Source organism: Pseudomyrmex gracilis, unplaced genomic scaffold (genome assembly GCF_002006095.1).
Source record: "Pseudomyrmex gracilis isolate BER0280 unplaced genomic scaffold, ASM200609v1 scaffold_233, whole genome shotgun sequence".
Taxonomy (NCBI): domain Eukaryota; kingdom Metazoa; phylum Arthropoda; class Insecta; order Hymenoptera; family Formicidae; genus Pseudomyrmex; species Pseudomyrmex gracilis.
The window spans coordinates 151,159-168,885 of NW_018020817.1; the positions used below are offsets into that span (position 1 = coordinate 151,159).

Below are 17,727 nucleotides of genomic sequence, written 5' to 3' on the forward strand. Positions count from 1 at the left end.
TTCAGTGTCTATGCATACCAGTTTGAGGAAAGAAAGAGGAAGGAAGGCAAATCTCTGAATAAAGAAGAATTTTACACCCGAACATCAGGTGTACAGCTCGTTATTGCCTTCTCCCTTCCTTATACAGATAAGATAAACAGTTTTCCAATATAAGTCAATATAGTCTTTGATGAGACCAGTGAATTGTATCAAAATATATCAAATATATTTAAGTCACAATGGGAGATGAGACTCAATATTTTTCTTAAAATCTATATTTTGATTTTCTCTCTTTCTATCGCTTACTTTCGTAAGAGAAAAAAGAGGGAAAGATCTGACAGAGATCCAGTCTTTTTTTTTTTATTATGTCATAATAATGCTCGGCACGTGACTAAAGCTTTTCTTTTTGTTCGTGAGCTTATAATTATGTATACTGTCCCGTTCCAAGATATATAGACGAGATTCGTAAACCTATATTGATTAATAAAAAAAACGCGATTTCTATTTTTACAATATTGCGCTCGTATAAACAAAATATTTGTAAACGTTACGCTATATCTCGAGTATTATTCGCATAATAATAATTGTACTAGATTTTCACTTATCTTTATATTAATATATTATGACGTAAGACTAAAAGAGAAAATGTTGTACAATAACGCTTGAACTTAACCCTAATTCTGAACCATATTTTTGACACCCTAAAAAAACCTTGAATCTTACATGCTTTTTTTTTTTTAATTTTAACATATTAAAAAAATTTTGCAAAACTGGCATGTTCTTTCAAGTGTCTATAATAATGTCCCGTTGTTAAAAAAAAAAAAATTACATAATTTGATTTTAATAATTTTTGAGAGGACAAAAAAAACATGAATTCAGAATTACAGTTAAGAACAAGAAAAGATATCTAGCCTCTCTGTAACTATTGTATCTTAACTTATTTTTATCTTATCTTATCTGAGAAGTTATATTACATATTTAGAAAATACTTGGAAGTATGCGCGTACTTCAAGATTTCTCTTTGTACTTCAGGCTATAATGTTCACATTGTTTTGCTTTTTCGGCGAAACGATCTTCGGATTTTTTGCTTTGTGCAGCGTATTCTTCGTCGTAATTCCGACAATTTTGTTGAGCTTGCTCCATGATCTTTTTGTATTCTTCCCTCACACGTTTAATTTCATCCGAAAAAAATTCTCCTTTCTTTGTTGAGAGATTCTAAAATTTAAACACATTTCTATTTATTTCTGAAATGTTTGTAATATTTTTAACTTCATATGAGTTTATTTTTATTCTATGCGTTTGTCTGTCATAATCAACGTAATCGAACGACGTTGACGTCTCTTAAATATTTACCTTGTAATTGGATGCGGTGAGCTTCGCTTCTTTATACTTGTGTTTCAAAAAATTTAAATTACTCTTCAGATGTTTCTCGATATTTTTCAGTGCCACGATTTCGTTGCTCAATTTCTGTCTAGCAGACTTCAGTTTCTCTATTTCCCTGTCTTTTTCCTCTTTTAGTTTTATTATTTCCTTGTCTTTTTCTTCCTCCTTAGTTTTGATCTCTTTAAGCTCAGTTATCCATTTAGTCATCATTTGGGTCATCGAGTTTTTATCCACGTCAGCTTCGTTTTCTTTTTCCCTCAAATTTTTTTCCAGTTCTTCGATCTTTGATTTCTGTGCTTGCAGCTCTTGATCGCGAATTTCCAGTTGTTTACTTAGTAGTTGACTGATTTGGCTGATCTCGTTAACTTTCATCTTCTCTGTTATTATGGCCTTTTCCAAATCTTTTATCTCATTATATTTCTCATTATATCTTGCCTGATATTTTTGCTCCAGTTCTTTTTTCTTCTGCTCTTCAATTCTTCTAAGCTCCTTCGTTACTTTTTTCTCCATTTCTTCTCGCATTTCTTTTGCAATACTTTCTTTCATCTTCTGGAAATCTGTACCGGCGAAATCGCCTGTATTACGAGGAGACAGATTCAGTTCCGCCGACAATTTGTGCTGGCTATTGACATATTGTTCGAATTGCTTGGCTTGATTTTGCAATTTTACAAGCAGCGTGTCTCTCTCATCTTTGATTTTTTCAAAGTCTGTCACCAACCTGCTCAGTTTCTCGTCTTTGTCTCGTAACTCCTGCTCGAGAAGTTGTAATATTCTCTTCTCCGACACAACCGATTCGTTTCCTTCCTTCGAGTTACTCTGTTTGGATAATTGCACAATAAAATCCTTATAATGAGAGAGTTCTTTCTCAAATTCGCTCTTCAAATTTAACACTACCTCATCACTTCTCCGTAACTTTTCTTCAAGGCTGTTGCTTTTTTTCTTCACGTTAAACAATTCCGTTTCCAATTCAAAAATTTTCTTCTCACACTTGTCTTTCTCATCGAGAAGATCGTTGCATTGACTTTTCAATGTTTCGTTTTCTGTTTGTAGCTGAACGACTTTTAATTTTACATCATCTGATCCTTCTAATTTTGCGGTACGTTTCATATTAGATACTTCTGAGTTTAATTTGGAAACTTTGCTAAGAAGAATCTTTTTCTCACCAACGACTTTTTCATATTTTTGTTTATATGTTTCCTGAGAAATCTCCATTTGCGCTATTGTTATTTTAGCGTCATTCAATTCCGTTTGATATTCCGATAACTTCTTCTGTTCTTCTACGGCGATTTGAAGCTTTTCTTCCAAACGTTTACAATCTTCTTCTAACTGCAATAAAACAAAGACGAACATTTGAATATATCGAACAAACAAAGATAGGTCTATATATCAAGATATATCGACATATTTATATATAAACTTGAAAAGTATAATACCAGTATGTTAAGATTTAGATAAAATATGTGTTGAATATATTTGTATGTAAAAACACTTCATTCTTTTACCTGATGAATCTTTTCCAAGTGCTCGGAACAATGGTCCGGCAAAAGAACACTTATCTCTTGATTGGGATACGCATTTCTTAATTCGCGCAAAGCTTCTTCTTTAGCTTTAAAAAGAATAATTAATTAGTTAAGAGAAATCAACATTCAAAACTCATTTTTTTTTCTATAGAAGATTATATTTCTTATACGATTCAGTATACGTACCCCTTTCTATTTCAAAATATATCTTTTTTGTATAATCTTCTTTTTTCCGTTTCTCATATGTCAGATTTTTTTCCAACTCGATTATTTTATTTTTATAGTCCTCGCATTCTTTCACCAGCTTATTACGTAATTGAATTTGCGTTTCCAAGTCAATCTGTAATTTTTCAATATCCTTCTGATGCAATTCTATCGAAGCATATTTTTCCTTCATCATTTTGATTTCGTGTTTGTGCTCGGTTATTAAGTGTTCCTTTGTTCCACAAACATCTATATACATTTCTTTCACGCGCTGTAACTCTTTTTGAGTTTGTTCCAATTGTACTCTAAAATACAGAAATTCTATCTATGTTTATATACACCCCCACATATAAACACATGTATAAAATAGATACAAAAACCAACTTGTACTTACGATAATTGTAGTATTTCTTTTTGTGACTCTTGTTTCACTCTTTCTATAGCTTGAGCGTGAATTTCTAAGTACTCTTTATTGTACTCGCTAATAACTTCTTTTTCTTGCTGTTCCATAGTCTCTTGATGTACTTTTTTAAGTTTTTCCTCGTTAACAGATAAAGCTTCCTCCAATTTTTTTTCCACATTAATTTTCTCATTGCGCAACGATTCGCATTGTCTTTTTACATCAGTCAAATGATCCGATAATTTTTTTATTTTAGCTTCCGCTTTTCTAGCTTGATCCGTTAATACAGATTTTAATTCCTCTTCCAGTTCGTTAACTCGGTTGGCGTATCGCTTCGCTTCTTGTTGAGCTGCGTTCAACTCTATTTCTTTCTGCGACAAAGTATTTTCCAGACGATTTATTTCTTTTCTCTTATCAGCATGGTTAGCCATACATCTAAAATCAATCATAAACAGCATTAGAAATAAAATAACGACTAAAAATATTATAATGATTTTAACAAAATATAGTTAAATTACTTGTACAGTTCACTTCTCAATTTATTTGTACTGTCGTCACATTTCCATTTGGATTTATGTTCTTCGAACTTCATCTGTCTCATTGAGTCAGATTCGTTCTCCAAAGTCGTAGCTAGTAACGAATCGTATTGCGTTACGTCACTTTTAGCCAGCTCCAGTTTATTCTATAAATAATTGCATAATAAAAATCTCTCTCGCTAATTTTTGATAAAAATCGACAATATTTAATCACCTGCAGCTCTTGTACATGTCTGTGCAACTCGTCTTTTTGTTGAGTTAATTTTTTTACTTGTGCTTGCAACTGTATCACTTGCTGAGGGTCGTTTTGGGCCATGAGATTGCGACATTGAGCCTGACTTTCTTCCAAAACTTGGGCCAAACGATTCATAGTATCACCTTTCTGTACTATGAGAATCTCGTTGGCTCTTCGTTCATCAGTCAGTTTACGCTCAAGACCAATATATGACATTTCCTATTAAAAATTATATAAATTAAGTAACACTGTATATTAAAGATCGAATGTGTAAATCAAGATAAGTGACATTTTAAACGTATCTATTTTATCTTGTTTTACATCTAAGCCTTTTATAAAAAGTGTATATATTATAAAAAAGTAAATATTTAGGTACAATTTAAAATTATATATAATTGCTGGAAAAATATTTATATAAAATAACAGTTTCTCTCGCGTATTAAAAATAAAATACGTAATCTTGCAATTGTGAAAACGATTATTAGAGACTTGCCCAATTATTGCTATTGTTGCTGATGTCCATATTGAGCAGCTATACAAATATGATTTTATAGAGAAAAAAAAAATATATATACATACATATATATGAAGTAACAGATATAATTTAAACAAAGAATTCAGATATACCTTCGCGTTTAATTTTTCTGTAAGTTGATCTATCTGAGTCTGCATATTCTGCATTTCAACTGCATGTTTTTCCTGAACTTGTTTCAGAAACTTCTCATGCGTCTTGTCAGTTGTCTGTAATGCTTGTATTCTTTCTAATACAACAATTTTTTGTTGCAGATCGTTGACAGAACCTCTTGCAACATTTAAGTCTTGCGTTATCTATAAAAGTAATATTGATAATCGATATTTTATATATTTATGATGTGATTTACGATGACAAAAAAAATTATACATATCTTACGTTTTGATTTGTTTTTTCCAAAACTGCATTTTTGTCTTCTAAAGATTTTATTTGGTTTTGCAGATCATTTATTTCAGCCTTAGCGTCAACTAAAAAAATAAAAGTGAAAAGAAATACTGATAAAATGTTATATATTATTCTGATTTTGTTATTATTTTATATAAATAGAGATATATTAAATAATTCACTTTCTAAAATCTTACCGAGTGCAAGCTGTGCTTGATCCCTTGATATATTTGCCCTGTCAACATCTGCTTCCAGCATCATCAATTTCCTGGTCATTTGATCTTTTTCAGACTGCAATTGTTGCATTTGTTCTGTTAAGCGGTTAATTTCTTTCATTCTGACCATGTATAATACTTCCAATTGCTCTTTGCTGTTATACTCTGCTGTTTTATATGCTACATCGTCATTTAGCGGCGTGCCATTTGGACTAGTCTTGTAGCAATGATTCATATGATCTGAAATGCCACCAAACTCATGGGTGCTATTTTGTACATTATTCTCGTACGTGTCGGTAAAACCATTATTTGAGTATTTAGCAGGTATATGAGTATTATAATGGTTTGATGGTGTCTGTTTATAATTGTAAGTATCATTTTCATTTAACATACGTTCTTCTACCAACTGCGGATGCACTTTGCGAATGTATCCACCAGGTGGTTTTGCTAATTCAAATGGTGTTTCAAGCACTGTGCTCTCATTCGTACTATTATTTTTATTATACGGTGTTTCCGTTTGTCTATAAAATTCCATATCATTTTGAGTGTCCAATCTATGATTGGTTATCATATTGTTTGGAATTACTGCATCGTATGTGTCAAATTCTTTCTGTTGTTCTATATGACCTTGAGGTGTAATCAATTCCATAGCAGAGTCAACTACTGTATTTGTATAATCTGTCTCCCTAGTACTGTCATCATGACTACTCTCAATAGAACTGGCATCATCATCATTTTCCAGATCATTAAATGCAGTTGTCATAAGATTCTTGATCTGCAAAAGTAACAAATATATTATTAATCTAAAATTTGTAGATTATTTTATAATTTTTTTCTTATATCTATCAAATTATATATAAAATATAAAATTATACATGTGTGTGTGTGTGTGTGTACAGATAAATATTAGATATAGAATGTTTCAAAACTGCATTTAACATTAAAAAATATATAAATATATATGTAACCTGTTTTTCTGGTTAAATATGTATGTATGTATATTTATTAAGTTTCATACTTAATGACTCAATATATATATGTAAATAAAAATGTTGACTTTTTAAATATGTTTTTCTATATGTTGACCTTATTGGTAAATTATATATTTAGATTCTTGTATACTTGTGAAAGTATACAAGATTATATGTTAGAGAGTGCTACAAAAGACAACTTTTTATGTCAATATATAAACATCTTCTGTCATTGATCTTTATGTTGTATACTCTGTATAGCTTTTTTCCATTATAACAAACAATGTATCATATATTATGTTTCTTGATTTTGATCATTTTTATATACACCTACAGTATGTTTTATTAAAAAAAATCTTTGTGTTCTTTTTTTATGTACTAAAATAAACATAATAAAAGTACTTGATGAAAAAGATCCATACACTGGACTTGACACTTTATTCTCCTAGTGTATGTATCAAATGCTGTATCAGGCAGTTTTCCGCATTGAAATCTTATACTAGCGAGACTAAAAAAATATTCTTTTTTTTTCTAATTAAGTATCTCTCAATCGTGAGAGATCTTCTGCGGCAAAGTTTTCGCAAGATTTGTTTTCTCGCCTCAAGCATTAGCAAAAATATACAGAGAAAATTGCAATCGAGAAAAGAAGAGACGCATTTTACCTCCTCTTCGCGTCGCTTCTTATCCTCTTGTTCTTCATCTTCCTCGAGCCTCTGCGTATTCAGTTGTATGCTGTTCGAGCCCTGAAACAGGCTCAGCCCCGGGCCCGTATCCATACCCTCACGCCGGTTAGCACTTAGCTCACGACCAACGATTGCGGTTCGCGAGATCGACGGACGCGTCTATTGTGCGCAGCATATTTTTGTTTATACGTCCATAACCTAGACGCAACAAGTGGGTCACGGTGTACACACACATACGCGATATAGATATACGGGTCGCTACCGCGTCGCGGTAACGCGCGCGACAACGAACACGGGAAGTGCGTATCGCGACGCGCACATATCACCCACGATCACGGGGGAATCGGCGAATGGCTGCTGAGACGACGATTACGCGATTACTATTTGCATACGCTACCGAACCGCCACTGTAGTCTGTAGAAACAGAATTTCTCTTGACTCAAGTCGATCGGCTCTCACCACTTAAGTTCTCGTCTCGCGCGGCAGCTAAAAACCGATTGAAAATTGACAAATCATCAGGAAACGAAAACCAATCTAATACGATTTTGTAAAAATTGTTCCTGTAGAATTGACCAATCACATTGATCGATTGGACGAATTATAACCAATGTGATTGGCCGATTTCACGAAAACGGTTGTTTCCCAAACCGGATGTCAACCGATGCCGTGTGAACGTGATCAGTCATGCGGGGTTGAATCGTCCCGAGTTATGCACTTACGCTTTATGTCTAAGCTGCATTTAAAAAAAAAAAGTAATTATCTGTCAATGAAGACAACGTTTGTATTACGAGTTATATCGAAATAGTTTCTGACATGAAAGCGATAATACAACGAGTATCAAAGGCTTCAGTTTCAGGTAAAATCCTGTAGCTTAAAAATGACATTTTTGTATATCTCATATGTCTTAGATACATATTTAACACTTTTTATAATATGATAATTAAAATTCGTGTTGTATTATTTAATGATAGTAAGGTCTAAGTATAATTTTCAGTTGACGGACAAGTTATTAGTAGCATTGGAAATGGGTTGTGTGTGTTAATTGGTATAAAGAGAGATGACGGAGCTGTAGATGTGGAATATATGTAATGAGAATATATTTAATAATGTGTAAATTATAATTCATATACACATATCAATATTTATATGCGTACAAACGTGAAATTTTTGTGCTGTGTAGAATAAGAAAAATATTGAATACCAAACTTTTTGATGATGACAAGGGTAAAAGATGGGGTGCCAGTGTAGTGGATAAAAAGTATGAAATATTATGTATTAGTCAGTTTACTTTGTACCATGTTTTAAAAGGAAACAAGTTAGATTTTCATAAAGCTATGCCTGCACAAGAGTCAGAACCTTTTTACATGAATTTTATTGCTGAACTTCGTAAGAAGTATATGCCAGAATTAATTAAAGGTAACTGTCATTTTCACAGCACAGTTGTGTGATTTATCTTATATTTACTTTGTTCAAAAATGTGTGCAAAAAAATGTGTTAAAATTAAAAATCAATTTTTGATAAACATATGCAGATGGTAAGTTTGGTGCAATGATGGAAGTTTGCATACAAAACAGCGGACCAGTAACAGTGGAAATAGAATCTCCAATAAAATCCATTTCAAATAATGACACTGGAAGTATAGAAAACAGAAAGAAAACAGATTAAAAAAACGTACTAATTATGTATATAACTGACAAGTTCAATAAACTTATGCCAATCTTGATATCAATGAATGTATTTATTTAACCTGATATAAATATATAAACTACTGTACTTCAAAGTTTTGGAATCAAACTCTTGATATATTAATAACAATAACATAATTCTTGTGTAAGATTTTTTAGTATATTTGTATTGAACTCAAGAAAGTTATACTTTGTTATTGTAATATACTATATGTTTTATTTGTTATATTTGCTGATAAAAATTATATGTGTACACATATAGGTAAAATAAATTTGTAAATTTTGTTTTTTTCAGATATTGAGACTAATAAATTATAACATTTAACTACACATTTAATATTTGATCATGGCAACTGCTAAAGAGGAAACTACATTACAGAATAAGGATAGTAAATTAGAAAGACAGAATGAAAAAGGTATACACACATACTATATCAATGTGTCATTAAAAACTGTTGGTATTTGATTTGTATTATATTTAAACAAATATTATTTTTTAGAGAAGAAGATTACAGAACTTGATGCAGAAAATACTGAAAATGTAGCCAGAATAGACCAATCTATTCCTAAGAGTGACTCATCTATTGATCAACAGGTAGTCATTTGTTTTCTTTCTTAACATCCTTAGAGAGAGATTTTTTATGATCTTTTATAATTCTAGTCGCGTGTAACTCAGACAGATCCTGAGGATACAGAAACTGTGGAACTGTTAAAAAATCAACTAGGTGTATTAATGAATCAGTTAAGTACCTTGTCAGCCGAAAAATCGAAAATGGAGGCAAACTTTCAAATCGATAAGAAGCAACTGAGAAGTGAACGCGACGAAGTAAGATAAGAAGCTTGTTGTTTATTCTATTATCGTGATTATTCAATTGATTGTTAATGTTTACAGTGTGAAAAAGTAATCAAAGATTTGAAAGAAAGACTGAAGAAGACTCAAAATGTTAATCATTCCGAAGTTGAACATATAAAGTGTAAATTGATTATGGAGCGACACGAACGAGAAAAGGAACAAGCCGATTTTGTTAAAAAGATTAAGTATGTAGTACTTACTACAAATTATCTACATTTGTATGAAATAACATATCTCGCGCGCGACATTACATTATGTACCTTTTTACGAAAAGAGAAATTGTTTTATTCTTACAGAGAGTTGCAGAAATTATTATACGACGAGCAACGTAGCAAAGAACAATTGGAAGGTCAATTAAAGACACATCTAGCAAACAAAACGCAATGCAAGATTCTTGAGGCTGAGCTGGAAATTACCAAAACCAAACTCAAACAAGCTGAAGAAGCTGCAAAAGAAACACCACCACATTTCCTCTCTCTGCAAGCTGAGATGGCTATGATGAAGAAGCAACACTTAAATGCGATTCGTGAAGTAAAGAGAAGATATAAGAAGACTCTTTGCACATTATCTATAATAAAATCGAATATAAATCGATATAAATATATTTTGATGTGTAGGAGCAAAAACGAGCCTCTGCTGCAGAGCAGCAGGCGAGAGGATTAGCCATGAAACACGAAGCGAGAGTAGCTGGCTTGGAGGCTCGACTGGCTGAACTTTCTGAGATTGTCGGAAGTTACGACAGATTGAGACAACAGGATCAATTAGCCATACAGAAATTGAAGGATCAGCTGGCTGCGTTGCAAGACACCGATCACAATGAAACTGTAACATCGAATAATCAGGCAGAGGAAATTATTTCTAACATAAAGGCCTTGTACACTCGGTTACTAGATCTTGACAATAAGAAAAAAGACTCAACCTTTGTAAAATGTAAATAATTACATATCGATTGTGCAAAACGTGAGGAAGATAAAAATTTTAAATAATTTAACTATAAATTTTTTCAGCATTATTGGAGAGTTTAGATTTACGAGATGAAAATTCTGTCTACAAAGAGAAGTACGATGCACTTATGCAAGAATTTGAGGACTATAAGCATCAAGTAAAGTGTAAATATAACATGTCTAACGTACTTCGTAGCACTCAGCAACAAAATTTGTCTTTGGCGCACGATAAAGATCACGATAAAACTCAGTTGAATCTTCTCAAGGTTCACAACAGCAATCTAGAAGAAAGAATACGTATGATTAGTAATGAAATGCTAAATAAAGAAAGAGCTTTGCAAGAGCAATTGGAACATCAACAAAAAGTAAGTTTCTCTCTCTCTTTATCTATCTATATTTTTCTCTTACCAGATAATTATAATTAAAAAATTATAAAAACTCCTTAATTAAAACCCTTCTCAATTAATTATTCTTATTTATAAAAAAAAAACAATCAAGTTGTACTTGTATTAGGTGTTTCATGAAGAACGATTGAAACTGGAGAATACCTTGCATCAAAAAGACAATGAATATCGCAATAGAATCTCGACATTAGAACAGCAACTATTACGACAAAGAGAGAGATCTATGGCTCTTGTAGAGGAGAAAGATAAAGAGATAATTACCTTAAAAGCTTCATTTCGTGCATTATTACCTAACAAAGAAACTGCGACAGAAAATAAGACTCATAGACACGAGGGTACAGTCGAGCCAGTTTCCGACTTGGTAACAGGATTGTTGACAAACGACAGTCCTCTGATACTGCATTATACTCAGGAATTGTCCAGGAAAGAAGTGCAAATGTCGTCATTGAGGAAACGGATTCTGGAGTTGGAAGCGACATTGAGAGAGCAGCAAAGAGAAATAGTCCATATAAAAGAACAACAACAAGAAGAGACTAAAATGTTAAAAACGCATATTACTAGGTAATAAATTACATCATTAAAAAATAAATGTATATATCTACTCTTCTTTTTGTTTGTATAAAATTTTTAAAATTATTCAGGTTGGAAGCGTGCAAGTCAAGAGAAGGTGCTAATCTGGAATACCTGAAGAATGTATTTATAAATTATTTGACAACAAACGATGCATCCAGTAAGCGACACATGTTAAATGCTATTTCAACGGTATTGCGTTTCACACCAGACGAACTAAGTAAAATTAAACATTAACAATAAATAAAAGACATACACGAACACCTTGTATAATTGGCTCGTACAGCCTTTTCTTCTCCATAATATTAACAATAGATGTTTATTATATCAATATATTTCACTAATGTAGAAAAAATAACTACACGCGAATATTGTCTAAATACAGTTTACTTATTGAAACTAAGTATCTTCTTCTGTCTTCAATTCTTCTATAAGTCGTTTGCGTTCTTGTGCTCTTTTTAAATTAGCTAATACGGAACTTTCAAATTCCGCTTCTGACATTCTTGCCTGCTGCGTCTATATAACATAAAAGATGATCTTATTATAACAAATCATTTCAATTATCTACAAATCACAATAAAATCTCAGACGGATCTGTTTAGCATTATACATACAAATATATTGGGTGCAGAAGAAAAGCTGACAGATGGTTTGCTATTGTTCAAATGTGTGTTTGCAAAACACACAGGAAATATGGTTGTTCCTCCAGCGTTGCAACTTGCTATATTACTTGGTAGTGCGCTAGTTGATTTCTTTGTGTCCCATAATCCACAAAGTTTTAAAGGATTCTCCGCTAAACCGATTTCTGCTAAAAGTGCTGTTTCCTAAAATAAGAATTTTCTTACAAATTAAAAAAGAATTTTCTTATTATAAAATAGCAACTAACATTACTACTTTACTATGAAACATTTGTTTTTACTCACTGCTGCACTTTTGTCTCCAAATTCAACCATGGCTCTACCTTTTTTTGTAGATGATATTACAAGAGCTGCTACATCTCCATACTTCAAAGTAAAATAATAAAAATAAATCTCTTTAAAACATACATATGTAATGTTAAGAACTTGAAGATCTTACTTTTGAAAACATTGTGTGTAGGTTATCATAATTGTAGCCACCATTTGTTGTATCATCTTCTTGTACCTTCCATCTGATTTTGATCCTAAATTCTCCTACATTAGATGCTGAATTTTTTGACAATCCATAAAGCTGCTCCCAAATTTGTTTTTTTACAAAAGCCACCTCTTCTTCTACTTGCCTGGATCCTTCCTTTTTTAATCTTTCTATCTCAGCCTAAGAAAATCATGTATTGTTAATGATTCTTATAATTTTATAATTAATTGTATATGCATATATATGTTGGCTATACCTTTAATTGTTCCTCATCTGATTTAGTATTGTATGTAGGATCTAATGATCTTTTGTAAGCTTCCTCACGGGCTTCTAAATCTTCTTTTAACTTCTTTCTCTTGGCATCAAATTGTCTAACTCGTTCTTTTGCCTGCTTCTTGGCAGCAATAACTTTGTCGTAAGCTGCCTTGTTTTATACATATGACAACATATTTTAATAAATTAGATTATCCTATGAGACTTTCTGGAAGTCTATATAAGAAGATACACATTTAATAATACCAATATCAATGAGCTTTCAAGAAATATCAATGTACTTACTCTAGCTTTCTCATCTGTTAAAATTTCTAGAGCTTTTGAAAGTTCAAGAAATGCTTCTGCAGCTTTTGGATTATCAGGATTCTTATCAGGATGGCATGTTAAAGCTTTTTTTCGAAAAGCTCTTTTAAGCTACAACATAAACAATAATGTATATTATATATTGTACTGTACTTAAAATGTGGAAAACTTTGTTAAAATAAATTTCTTTAACAAAACTATTTATAAACACAGACGTTACCTCTGACACAGAAGCTGTAGGTTTTGCTCCAATTAATTCATATAAATTCACTTCATTCATATGATCCATGTTTGTGAAAATTTAATAATTCGACGTAATTTTGTAAATTGGTTTGGTACGAAAGTGGCTCAGCGAACCGTTTCAGGTTGGTCCATACGCCATTCTAAAGGGCCTTCTACAATAAGATATTAGCAGAGAGAAACCTGAGAGCGGCCATCCTTATGTAATTTTTTACGACGGTTTCAGCCGCTGGTTTTAGCCGTATTTCCACAAAAGTGGAACTCAAAGGCCGGTCTACATTAAACGCAAGTGTCAGATCTCGTGGAATTGACCAATTGCAGAGTCAAATCAGCCAATCGACCAACGTGATTGATCAGTTCCACGAGACCTGCGACTTGAGTTTCATAGAGAANGGCCTTTGAGTTCCACTTTTGTGGAAATACGGCTAAAACCAGCGGCTGAAACCGTCGTAAAAAATTACAATAGGATGGCCGCTCTCAGGTTTCTCTCTGATATTAGTAATAAATCAGAAGTCAGAAGCAAGAAATTGACTAATCACAATCGATTATTCTTCTGTGATTTGACTGTGATTGGTCAATTTCTTGCTTCTGATTTCTGATTTATTACTAATATCTAATTGTAGAAGGCCCTTAAGATATTAATATTTATAATAGCTGTAACCGCTAAAGGGTCGTCTACAATGGAGAGTTGTAGGCCGTAACAGTAAGAAATTGACAAATCACAATCGATTATTCTTCTGTACTTCGTCTGTGATTGGTCAATTTCTTACTATTACGGCCTACAACTCTCCATTGTAGACGGCTCTTAAGGCCTGGTTTATGCGGGCAATAACTGGTCTAGTTTCCACCGAAACCCTCAATTCGGTTTCACTCCGGTACTGATCAAATTTAGTGCTCTGTTTCCATTGGAAGTAGAGTACTTATAGATCGAAGCGGAAGTGAAATCAGCACAATTTGACAGGTTTCCATCGACTTGAATTTGATTCTACGTCGCATTTGGTGTGAATTAATGCTTCGATGGAAACTAGACCACTGTTAATTTATGCCGGAAACCGGTAGAGTTTAACTATAGGATTCCAATACTTCTGTTTATATGCATTCGGCAATTTTGTATAAACAGAAGCATTGAAATCCTATAGTTAAACTCTACCGGTTCCGGCATAAAGAGCCGTCTACAATGGAGAGTTGTAGGCCGTAATAGTAAGAAATTGACCAATCACAGACAAAGTATAGAAGAATAATCGATTGTGATTTGTCAATTTCTTACTGTTACGGCCTACAACTCTCCATTGTAGACGGCTCTTAAGTTAACAGTTATTGCCCGCATAAAGACGACCCTTAAAGGATCGTCTACAATGGAGAGTTTTAGACTGTAACAGTAAGAAACTGACAAATCACAATCGATTATTCTTCTGTACTTTGCCTGTGATTGGTCAATTTCTTACTATTACGGCCTACAACTCTCCATTGTAGACGGCCCTTAAGATCATTGTTACAATAAAAGCTTTAGAATCGGTATTATATAATTATTGTGTAACATTTATTCTCCTGTACATTGCCGGGATCGTGTGTTGTCGAGGTCGAGCCGGTCGTCGGCATATATATAATACTCCTATATTGCTAGTACGGTGCCGACCTGAAGCCACATGTTACGGTGCAGACAATATAGTAGCCTCTCTCTCTCCAGCTGCTTTGTGCGCATGCGGTGAACATTCAAGCACGTTTAGGCATTTCTTTCTCGCGTTCTTTCCAATGCTTTATCTCGCTCGCACTCGCTTAGTAGACGCGCCTGCGCATAAGGACGCTCGACTATCTATGCCCATATTTGGACTTTGTGCGTCTCCCTTTCTCGGGCCTCGTGCCTCTCATTGCGAAGATACGCGACTAGCAATATAGGAGTATTATATATATGGTCGTCGGCCAAACAAAACCTAACCTAACCTAATCCGGCCATTGTCGCAAACTTGATTCAAAAACCACCACATCCACCCGTCATGTTAATATAATAATAAGAATCGATAACTTCGAGTAAATTCAAGTCGCGTCGATATGGACAATTTTTTCCAAGACCATAACAGGAACTGCAGATATTTAGATTTGGCACCCTCCGAACTGCCCTAATAGGAAAACATTTACAAAATTATGTGACAAAATCTTGCACTAAAATTGTAATTTGCAATTATACAAATATATTTTAAGAAATGGATGTAAAAACATTGATCTTTTATAAAATATTTGTTTTCGGGTATACTCATTTTAGTTGTTTGCAAAATTACTTTCCAAATACTATCTTGGCAAAAGAATAACGATATGGCGAATCATCTTAGCAGTATATTTGCAAAATTAATTTCAACAAGAAATTGAGACAATATTAATTGAGAAAATAATTGAGAAACAATTTCAGCTATGTGATGTTTAAAATATATAGAAATATAATCGCATATGAAAAAATCAACTTAATTCATGTATATACTTATGGAAATGCATAACGACTTTTTCGCAATATTTGACAAATATTATTTACAACATTTTATTTCGACAAAACTGTTGCATTATGGCGAATCATCTTAGTACAATCATTGCAGGATCGTCGTTATTCATGATGCCATTTTTGTGCAATATTTTCACAATTTGTCTATTAGGGATGAATTAATCGGCGGGCCTCACGACCCGCTTAGAAGCGGATGCTTGCCCACATAGCATCGTAGCCAGTGTTCACAGTTTTAGCTTCCTTACAGCATGCTGAAGCGGTGGAAGGGATGCGCACAACAGTAGCGAGTTTATGCAGTTAGAATTCGCTGCTGTTGTGCGCATCCCTTCCACCACTTCAGCATGCTGTAAGGAAGCCAAAACTGTGAACACTGATCGTAGCACAAACGTTTCTGCAACGGGTTTTTCAAAACTTAGCAACGTTTCGTTAAGAGCCGTCTACAATGGAGAGTTGTAGGCCGTAACAGTAAGAAATTGACAAATCACAATCGATTATTCTTCTGTACTTTGTCTGTGATTGGTCAATTTCTTACTATTACGGCCTACAACTCTCTATTGTAGACGACCCTTTAAGAGCCGTCTACAATGAAGAGTTGTAGGCCGTAATAGTAAGAAATTGATCAATCACAGGCAAAGTACAGAAGAATAATCGATTGTGATTTGTCAGTTTCTTACTGTTACGGCCTACAACTTTCCATTGTAGACGGCTCTTTAAACGTCGTAGCAACGTAGCGGAAACGTCGAAATGTCCGCTTTTTAAGTTTCGGTCCGATTTCGTTGAAACGTATAAAAAACGTTGCCCGATAAGTTGCAAAGTTGTTAATCACTTGTGTAAGTAATCACTCCTTCCTAGAGAATGGTTAAAGCAGGCAAACCCTGCATGGTTGATTAATTGTATTTTACAATGTTTATAAAAATTTAAACATTAACAACTTTGCAACTTATCGGGCAACGTTTCTTATACGTTTCAACGAAATTGGACCGAAACTTAAAAAGCGGACATTTCAACGTTTCCGCTACGTTACTACGACGTTTTACGGCCGATTTCTTCATACCTCTCGATAGCTATCCTCTGGATAAATTCCTCCATAGACGTATAAGAAATAGACTGCGCGTGTGAGAGGGGAAGTGAGTCAAACTTCGGAGTGAGACAGATGCTTTCACCCGAGTCTCTGTCTCTGTCTTTCAGCATCTGGAGTGGGGACTCCCCACTCGGGAGACAACTCCATAGAATGTCTATGCTGTCAATCGCCTACTGTCGCCCCTTCATCGCTCGATGCTCCTCTATTGCCCCACTACGCTATTTCTCATTCCTACTACTTTTCTTGTCCGCCAATCACCGCGTCACTAAACAAGGATAGTGACTCGGGTGAAAGCATCTATCCTCGTCCGAAGTTTGACCATTCTTTCTGCACAGAAAAGATACGGGACGCGCAGTCTATTTCTTATATGTCTATGAATTCCTCTGAGAACCAATAAGGAGAACCAATTTTGGGAGATATCTTCTAGATAAAGTTATCGAAAACTTATCTAGAAGTGAAAAAATTGGCTGTTAGAAACGTTTAGACCTGTTCTACAATACAGTCGTAAGCTGTAAGTCGTAAGAAATTGACCAATCACAATCGATTATTCTTCTGTAATTGGTCTGTGATTGGTCAATTTCTTACGATTTACGGCTTACAACCGTATTGTAGAACAGGCCTTAACGAAACGTTGCTAAAGTTTTGGAAAACCCGTTGCAGAAACGTTTGTGCTACTAACGATGCTATGTGGGTAATATCTTATTGTAGAAGGTCCTATAGGACCTTCT

At 33.7% G+C, this 17,727-nt stretch overlaps 4 protein-coding genes across 6 annotated transcripts; 2 read left to right on the top strand and 2 right to left on the bottom strand.

Moving 5' to 3' along the window:
- Window positions 1-557: 557 nt before the first annotated feature.
- LOC109858998 (putative leucine-rich repeat-containing protein DDB_G0290503) lies at window positions 558-7,429 on the bottom strand. 2 transcript variants are annotated; one of them, XM_020436798.1, is made up of 12 exons: window positions 7,022-7,429; window positions 5,371-6,163; window positions 5,168-5,256; window positions 4,885-5,085; window positions 4,751-4,789; window positions 4,237-4,476; window positions 4,005-4,168; window positions 3,481-3,921; window positions 3,069-3,391; window positions 2,865-2,968; window positions 1,333-2,688; window positions 558-1,194 (listed from the first exon to the last, which is right to left on the bottom strand). In XM_020436798.1, exons 1-12 carry the CDS (start codon window positions 7,133-7,135, stop codon window positions 988-990), a joined length of 4,071 nt encoding a protein of 1,356 aa, XP_020292387.1. In that variant the 5' UTR covers window positions 7,136-7,429; the 3' UTR covers window positions 558-987. The 2 variants fall into 2 exon arrangements, with proteins under 2 accessions (XP_020292387.1, XP_020292386.1); XM_020436797.1 differs by lacking the exon at window positions 4,751-4,789 and having other exon boundaries at window positions 7,022-7,428.
- Window positions 7,430-7,689: 260 nt separating this feature from the next.
- On the top strand, window positions 7,690-8,771 carry LOC109859002 (D-tyrosyl-tRNA(Tyr) deacylase 1). Its single transcript, XM_020436802.1, has 4 exons — window positions 7,690-7,898; window positions 8,037-8,127; window positions 8,223-8,458; window positions 8,574-8,771. Exons 1-4 carry the CDS (start codon window positions 7,856-7,858, stop codon window positions 8,705-8,707), a joined length of 504 nt encoding a protein of 167 aa, XP_020292391.1. The 5' UTR covers window positions 7,690-7,855; the 3' UTR covers window positions 8,708-8,771.
- Window positions 8,621-11,901, top strand: LOC109858999 (GRIP and coiled-coil domain-containing protein 1). Of its 2 annotated transcripts, none has more exons than XM_020436799.1 (10): window positions 8,621-8,713; window positions 9,023-9,143; window positions 9,228-9,322; window positions 9,389-9,553; window positions 9,620-9,765; window positions 9,877-10,111; window positions 10,198-10,510; window positions 10,588-10,889; window positions 11,038-11,489; window positions 11,570-11,901. In XM_020436799.1, exons 2-10 carry the CDS (start codon window positions 9,074-9,076, stop codon window positions 11,733-11,735), a joined length of 1,944 nt encoding a protein of 647 aa, XP_020292388.1. In that variant the 5' UTR covers window positions 8,621-8,713; window positions 9,023-9,073; the 3' UTR covers window positions 11,736-11,901. The 2 variants fall into 2 exon arrangements, with proteins under 2 accessions (XP_020292388.1, XP_020292389.1); XM_020436800.1 differs by lacking the exon at window positions 8,621-8,713 and adding an exon at window positions 8,804-8,872.
- Window positions 11,882-13,591, bottom strand: LOC109859000 (dnaJ homolog subfamily C member 17). Its single transcript, XM_020436801.1, has 7 exons — window positions 13,408-13,591; window positions 13,170-13,298; window positions 12,868-13,035; window positions 12,576-12,791; window positions 12,422-12,502; window positions 12,113-12,322; window positions 11,882-12,014 (listed from the first exon to the last, which is right to left on the bottom strand). Exons 1-7 carry the CDS (start codon window positions 13,474-13,476, stop codon window positions 11,898-11,900), a joined length of 990 nt encoding a protein of 329 aa, XP_020292390.1. The 5' UTR covers window positions 13,477-13,591; the 3' UTR covers window positions 11,882-11,897.
- Between the last annotated feature and the right edge of the window lie 4,136 nt (window positions 13,592-17,727).